The sequence below is a fragment of the Rattus rattus genome, chromosome 9, assembly GCF_011064425.1.
Source record: "Rattus rattus isolate New Zealand chromosome 9, Rrattus_CSIRO_v1, whole genome shotgun sequence".
Classification (NCBI taxonomy): Eukaryota; Metazoa; Chordata; class Mammalia; order Rodentia; family Muridae; genus Rattus; species Rattus rattus.
The window spans coordinates 33,399,566-33,407,637 of NC_046162.1; the positions used below are offsets into that span (position 1 = coordinate 33,399,566).

The 8,072-nt window shown below is 47.3% G+C and overlaps 1 protein-coding gene across 1 annotated transcript in view; it reads left to right on the forward strand.

Moving 5' to 3' along the window:
* Positions 1 to 8,072, forward strand: part of Adamts2 (ADAM metallopeptidase with thrombospondin type 1 motif 2) — a 200,688-nt gene that overhangs the window by 138,471 nt on the left and 54,145 nt on the right. The window contains exon 4 of the mRNA XM_032913325.1: positions 772 to 974. Coding sequence (XP_032769216.1) covers positions 772 to 974 — 203 coding nt within the window. The remainder of the gene's footprint in view (positions 1 to 771; positions 975 to 8,072) is intronic.

Consider the following 8,072-nt stretch of genomic DNA (forward strand, 5'->3'; position numbering starts at 1 on the left):
CATCAGTATCAGGGTGGCGGGCAAAGTTCCCCAGTGAGAAGGGAGTGGGCATGAAGGTCCTGACCCAGAACATGGGTATCAGACTAGTGGAGTCCTTGAAAGGTTGAGAGAGAGAGAGAGAGAGAGAGAGAGAGAGAGAGAGAGAGAGAGAGGAGAGAGAGGAGAGAGAGAGAGAGAGAGAGAGAGAGAGAGAGAGAGAGAGAGAGAGAGAGAGAGAGAGAGAGAGAGAGAGAGAGAGAGGAGAGAGGAAGAGGGAGGGAGTGTTCTGGGAGGAAAGCTAGGAGTGGGTGCATACTGCCTGGGCTGAGCCTCAGTTTCCCCATTTATAGCAAGAGGCAGTGGCATCCTATAGGTACAACAGTCTTTTGACACTTGGGCAGCCCTTAGCCTTTTAAGGAAGTAAGATAAGGGCTGGCACCGTCACTCCTGATCTTCCTCTGTGTCTGTCCCCAAAAGCTGTGCATTTGCTAGTGTCATGAGGTTGCCACAGTCCTTGGTGCTTTCTGCTGAGTGCTGGGTAAAAGGTGGACTTGAAGCCACTGAGGTGTTAGCACTTAGTGTTTGTCACTATTGCCCTTCTCTGGACTTCTGGATGGGCACATTGCTCCAGGCTTAGGGTGTTGTGAGTTGTATATGAGACAATGGTCACCTTAATGCCATCCGGATAACTGGCTGGTAACTGAGTTGTACCCAAATGGGTTCTGTCTTTCCGTAATGCCCCTGGGCAAGGGGTGATGGGCCGCTACCAAAGAAGGTGTCCTTTCCTTCCAGGAGCCTCCCAGGGCAACCTGGACAGCCTCAGCAGAGCCCTAGGTGTCCTGGAGGAGCGCATCAACAGCTCACGGCGGAGGGTGCGTAGGCACGCTACGGACGATGACTACAACATTGAGGTCCTGCTGGGTGTGGATGACTCCGTGGTCCAGTTCCATGGGAAGGAGCACGTGCAGAAGTACCTGCTGACACTCATGAACATTGTGAGTCAAGGCTGAGGGGTGTGGGGAACAGAGCTTGAGTAGGACAGGGAAATCGGGTTTGGACAGGGATTGGGTGGTGGCTGGGTGGGTCTATGGTGGGACAGAGAGTAGGACATTGGACAGCTGGGTTGGAAGATGGATGTGATGTGGTTAGTGTTGATTGCCAACATAACAGACTCCAGAATCACCTTGGAGATGGGTCTCTGGGCATGCCTGTGGGAAATTATTTTGACTGTATTAATTAAAGTGGGAAGACTCCTCCACTGTGGGTAGCACCATTCCCTAGGCTGGGATTCTGGGCTGTATAAATGGAGAAAGGAATTGAGCAGCATCATTCATCCCTTTCTGCTTCCTGATTGTGGCTGTGATGTGATCAGCTATCCTGAGCTCCTGCTGCCTTGATTTCCCCACTATGACTAACTTGATCTGTGAGGCAGAATAAACTCTTTCTCACTTCAGTTTCTTTTGTCAGAGCATATGGTCACAGCAATGGAGAAAAAGATAAAATCGAGGGGTATTGGGGGACTGGCCTGGACTCTAGGGTGCGGCCTTATGGGGCAGAGCTAAGCTGACAGGCTGAGATCCTCTCTATTCAGGAAGATCCATGCTAGGAGATGAGAAGTTGAAGGAAGGACTAGGCTATGACCATGATTATGCCTCTCAAATGGAGCATGAGGAAGGGCTGTTTTGTGGAAGGAGGGTGGGCTTACAAAGCGCTGCAATGAACAAGGACGTAGCTGGAGGTGGGCAGACCCAGGTACAGAGATGGGCTCTGTGTCTGGAGCTTAACTCTGCCTTTCTTGGTCAGGTGCTGAGTCTTGGGGAACTAAGGTGGCACACAGATCAGGTTCTAGAGGATCCTGGTGAAAGGATTCATCAGGGATAGAAGGAAGAAAGTGAGTGAGCTGAAGTCTGGAAAGAGATTTCCCCCTCACCCCCGTGAGTGGTCTCCATCTCCTAAGCTGCCCTGGTTATGTCCTTGGCTCCCTGAACCTGCACCTTTCCCCATGCACAATCCTTTGCATGTGTTGGTTTTATTTTGGGGAATGCTAATCTCACATTAATTTTTGAAAAGTACCTTTAATTTAATAATAATGAAACCATAATTATTGAAGTTAACAAAGCTCTGAGATATGGCTGTAATAATAATAGTAACAACAAAAATAAATAAAACCATAATTACTGCAACTAATGATCTGCCAGTGTGTGGCTGGTTGTGTGCCAGGCCCAGGCTAGCCACTTGCTGTGGAAATCTTCACTCTAGGCCTATAAGACTGGAAGATATGCAGATCTCATCAGCCTCCAGAACATGTACTCTTCCCCCAGATCCACTGCTGTCCAACTCGCAGGGAAAGGGCAACGCTTAGAATTAGAAAGACTTAAAAACAACAACAAAAACAAAACAACCAAGCAAACGAACAAAAAACAGGGCTGGAGAGATGGCTTAGAGATTAAGAGTGCTGACTGCTCGTCCAGAGGTCCTGTGTTCAATTCCCAGCAACCACATGGTGGCTCACAACCATCTGTAATGGGATCTGATGGCCTCTTCTGGTGTGTTGAAGACAGTGACAGTGTACTAACATACATTAAGAAAATGATGATGATGATGATGATGATGATGATGGCCACCATGATCATCATAATAATAATAACAATAACAGAAAGATTTGGTGTATCCATGTGAGTGAGGTTCCAGTCCTCTGAGCCTTGGTGTTCCTATCATTAAAAAGGGGTCAATTCTCTCTTGCACCCTGTAGGCTGGTTTAAATTCCACAATGGAAGTGAATGGGTTTTTCAGTCTCTAAGGTAATGATATTTTCAAACTCCAAATAAAATGTGGTTTTGCTCACATGACAGTGACAAGATCACAGAGAACACCCTGCCTGAAGGTGGGGGGACTGGGACTTCTTCATGGGGCAGATGCATGAAAATCCTCCTCTTTCCTCTTTGGTACATCACAGAGCTCCTCGGAGGACATCTATGACTCTCTCTAAGTTTCAGTCACAAGCTTCCGTTCACTTGTGCATATCCCTGTGATCCAAGTGTAGCTCTGTTTTAAATAATGATGGCAAGATGGTTTGGTTTCTAGAAAAACACCAGAAACATAAGAATTCTTGAATTGAATCCCTAACTCATCGTCACAACAACAACATGAAGATTTTAGGAGATAATCCCGAGGTGTTGAGAAAGGACGTCCGGGTCACATCTGTTTCCCTTGTCACACGGATATGCACTCGTGCGCAGCAAGTGTTTATTGGCCAAGGGCTCGGCCTCGTGGGCAGGGTGTCAAGTCCATCAGAAGCCAAGGGCGAGGCACAGAGTCCTGGGACTCAGTGAGACTGGCGGGGAGGGGCGGTCACCCCTCATCCAAGCTCCTGCTGTTTCAAGAGTTCCTTGTCTAGATTAGGGGAGATTAGGTTTCCCCACTGTAGGAGCAGAATGTCACTTCCCTGTGCCTTTTGGAGAGTGTTCGCACAGTTGGGAGAGGGACTGTACAAGGCTGGTGGGACACTCTGGTGGCCTTGGAGAAGGAGAACAGTGAAGACGTCGTTCTAGAATATTGCCATGTGAGGGAGCTTTCTGTAGCTGTCCTTCTGGCCTCTGAAATGTTGTAGCCACTGGCCAGGCCGCATCGTGAGTTCGTGAAATGTGGCCAGTGAGAGGAAGGAACTGATCGGTCTTTTTTATCCAATAGAATTTTAAAGTTTAATTAAAAGTGTTTTTAATAAAAGATAAGTCTAGCCTGGGGCTGGGAAGATGACTTGGTGGGTGAAGTGCTTACTATATAAGCCTAGGACCTGAGTTCAGGTTCCCAGCAGTCACGCAAAAATCTGGGATCCCTGCCACAAACCTATAGTCCCAGTCCATTTGGGGCAGTGAGCTCCAGGTTCAGTGAGAGACACTAACTCAAAAGGTAAGGTTTCTACCTATCTGTGGAAATGATAGAGCAGGGCACCTGACTTCCCCCTCGGGCTTTTCCATTCACACGAGGACCTGCTCAAGTACGATTGTGCTTGTTCACATGCACGTGCATATCCCCACCCGCATGCGCGTGTGCACACACACATACACACACTCACCTACTTACACACCCATAAAAATAAACTAAGGGATTAAGGAGGATGCCTGACACCTGGCCTCTCCACAAGCACGTAAGTGTGCATTTGCTCACATGCACTCCAAATAAAGAAGGGGGCAGGGAGGGAACAACAAGCCTAGAGGCTCTGGCCTATAATCCTAGCTACCTGGGAAGTTGAAGCAAGAGGATCTCGAGTTCAAGACCAGCCTTGGCAACTTAGTAAGCTCTTGCTTCCAAATAAAAGTAGCCAGGTGGTGCTGGTGCACACCTTTAGTACCAGCACTCGGAAGGCAGAGGCAGGTGGATCTCTGGGTTTGAGGCCACTCTGGTTTACAGAGTGAGTTCCAGGACATCCAGGGCTACACAGAGAAATCCTGTCTTGAAAAATCAACCAAACAACCAAACAACCAAAATCAAAAACCAAAAACAAAAAAAAAAAAACAAAAACAAAAAACAAAACAAAACAAAAAAAACAACCCAACAACAACAACAACAAAAGAATCAAAATAAATGTAAAAAGAGAGCTAGGAATATATAGAGGTGGTAGAGGGCTTGCCAAGCACATGAGTGTCACCCTCATCTTCACCATTTCTAAGGGCACAGCTCGTATGTGGCATTAGTGTCATTCACATGGACATGCAAAGGCCACACCATCGATGCACAGGGCTCTCTCCATCTTGCAGAGCGAATCTCCCACCATTAAATACTGACTCTTCACCTGATCCTTTGGGTGCTGGCTGCTATAATTCTGATTTTGGTTCTCTAATTAAACCACTCTGGATCTGTAATCCAGTGAATTTGTATGATATTTGTCCTTTGGGAGCCAGCTTATTTAATTTATTTTATTTAGTGTGATAGTCTAAAGGTTGTTCATATTATAGCCTATTGGAACTCCATGTGTGTATTCCGTGTGTGTGTGTGTGTGTGTGTGTGTGTGTGTGTGTGTGTGTATTTGTGGTGTGTGTGCATGTGCTGTTTTGCTTTGTTTTTGATACTGGTCTTTCTGTGTATCTCAAGTTGACCTTAAATTCGTAATCCTCCTGCCTCCAACCTCCTGAGAGCTGGAATCATGTGGGAATGTCCTCCTTCTGGAGGCTTAATAAAATCCAAAGTATATTTAGACAGGTTTTGTTTATCCATTCGCCCATTGATGGGCACCTGGGCAGCCTCCACCTCTTGACTGTTGTGACTAAGGCTGCTGTGAACACGAGTTGCAGATTTCTGTTCACCGTTGTTTTCCATTCCTTTGGCTACAGACATGGGAGTAGAAAGACTGAGTCATACGGTAATTCTATGTTTGACTTTCAAAACCACCACGCTGCTTTCCACGGCCGCTGTATCATCTTATGTGCCCACCAATAACGTGTGAGGGTTCCCAGTTCTCCGCAGCCCACCACACTTGTCATCCTGATAGTAGCCACACTAATGGGCACATGACTTGTAATTAATCAGCACTGAAGTCTAAGTTGCCAGTGTGGCCAGGGGCAGCCATCCTGAGCGTTGCATTGTGGGAAAGCCTGCTGTGCGCTCTTCTGAACTTGGAATTGACCTCCATTTACTAAGCAAGCCTGGGCAACTCTGGGTCTGTGGACCTCAAGCCACAATACCAAATAGCCCTCCAAGGTCCAGCCAGTGGCTAGAAGCAATCCTCTTATGAGTCCACATCTGGTCCCAGGATTCCCCAGGTTGGAACCAAAGTAGCATCATGGAGGCATCAACATAGCACTGGGCTGTGACGGAGCTCAGTAGTTGGTAGAATGCAAACCCAGATGTGGCCTTGGGTGGGCTGTACTGCACTCTGGGTCACGTGACCGTTGACATGTGACAGCAGGTAGGGGTGGCTCCATGATGGAAGGACAGCCTGATCAGTGAGCTGCCCACTGACCTGGGTGTTGTAGGAGAGACTTTTCTAGGCATAAGACACACACATGTCTATTCCAAAGGGAACACGGGCTGAATAGACCAAAATAACAACCACATCAAAGTCCAACTCAGTGAACCGAAGAGGTTTATTGGTTGGTGTATGGGCGAGGTGTCACTTACAGGAGCAGAGAGGACCAAGAAGACTCCGCCTCCTTAATGGGTTCTATAACGTCCTCAAACAATGAGCACAAACAGCTGGACACCACACGTTCAAGCGCACGAGTCTAGGGGAGTCATCACACTCGGATCACAACAGAAAGTGAAAATCTGCCCGTCTGCCCCAACCCCTGCTTCCTGTCAGACCCACTGGAGGGTGAGGGTGTCTGCTGATCACTTTATGAGACCCACTTACCCTGAGACGCCACCTACCAACTCCTTCCCTGCCAGCCAGACCCACTTCTCCCAGTTCCCTCCCTAAATTCGGAAAAGTATTCTTTTTTTCAGTTCATTAAAACAGTCTATATTTAACACAGATAATATATTATTGATGCCATAAGATTAGAATGAACTCATATAGATCTCTCCATATTTTCTCCCAGAAGCTCCTCTCCGCGGCTTCATTTTAATGAGTGTGGAATGTTGTTGCAGTGAGGGAGCGTGTGCTTTTTATGTAACTGATTATTTACACGACGCCTCCGGGGAATAAAACTCACTTCCCTTTCGGAGGTCAGATGTGCCACCTACTACTGTACACCCTTATGGCTGAGTCTGTCCTTCGTCCTTAATTACTTCCTTAGCCTGGGCGCCCGAGAGTTAAGTCAGCCAACAGGTAACGCACATGTTAAAGTCTTCTGGTCTGTGTGGCTTCATTATCAGTGTCTGCTCCACCGAGGAACAACCCCTGCCTCATTCTTAGTTGTGGTGATTTATAGCTTCCATGGTGACATCCATGGAATATTTTCTGTTGCAAGCTACATCTATTCTGTTAATTTTTATTTATTTATATTCTGTGTGTGTGTGTGTGTGTGTGTGAGAGAGAGAGAGAGAGAGAGAGAGAGAGAGAGAGAGAGAGAGAGAGAGAGAGAAGAACAGGTCAGAGAACAACTTTCAAGAGTCAGTTCTTTCCTCAAGTCATCGGGCTTCAGAGCAAGCACCTTGACCCTGCTGACCATTGCAAGGTGAAGGGCTCAGAGGAGGGAGCCCTGAGATGGTCTCTCGACACAGAGTATGCTTTAGGTCATTTCAGACATTGCTACGAGATCGCTCCTAACTCCAAGCCAAGAGTCATTGGAAAATATTTTTTTACGAAACAAGTCAGCAACTCAAACACGAGAAGTTTTAAATCAAGAATTCTAACGCAAACCACTGCAGAGATAAATCCATTTAATGCGGACTTGGAAGTGACAGTACGAAAGCACGAAGAGTCTTTGTTCTGGGTAATTAAATCATTTGCTTCCGTGTGAGCACGTAGCTTAGTACGTGAAGTTCCTAATATGTGGTGGCCTCGGGCCTGAGGGTGTTTCAGGCTGGGGCTTGTTGGCGTTGAGCATGGAGACAGCACGCACAGCACAATCATGGTTCACCGCAAGGCTGCAGGGAAGTTGTGCTGTCCGACACAGGTGAGCACAGCCAGCAGCACCTCAGGTCCCTTACAATTTTGTGTATAACCTGGAATGCTTTATTGATATCACAATATCAATATTGTTTTCAATCCCCGTGTTCCATTCTCCGAGCTCACTGGGCTCCAAACCCACGGTTTAGGAAGCTAAACGTGGGATTTAGAACACGTGACTGACTTCTCAAGCTGTGCTTGTATGTGATTCAATGATGCTGCGGGTTTGTTTCCTCTGACGTCGTCACAGGCACACGGCTGTCACACAGAGGTTTGGTGACCTTGACAGATGACCATGACGTCATTAATGGAGAGGAGTGTCTCAGTTCCATTGTCATCATAGGGGACCAGATGGCTCACAGAAGTAGTGCCTAAGTAATTCCTACTATCTGGCTTTAAGAAAAAAAAAACCTTGAGCGACGGCTGTGGCCCTTTCTGTGGCCCTCGGCAGGGGTGTAGCTGCATGTGCTGGTGGGGAGAGCATTCAATAGGGAGAGCATTCGGCAGGGGATATGCACCTACTTTGGAGCCAGAAGCAGCACTT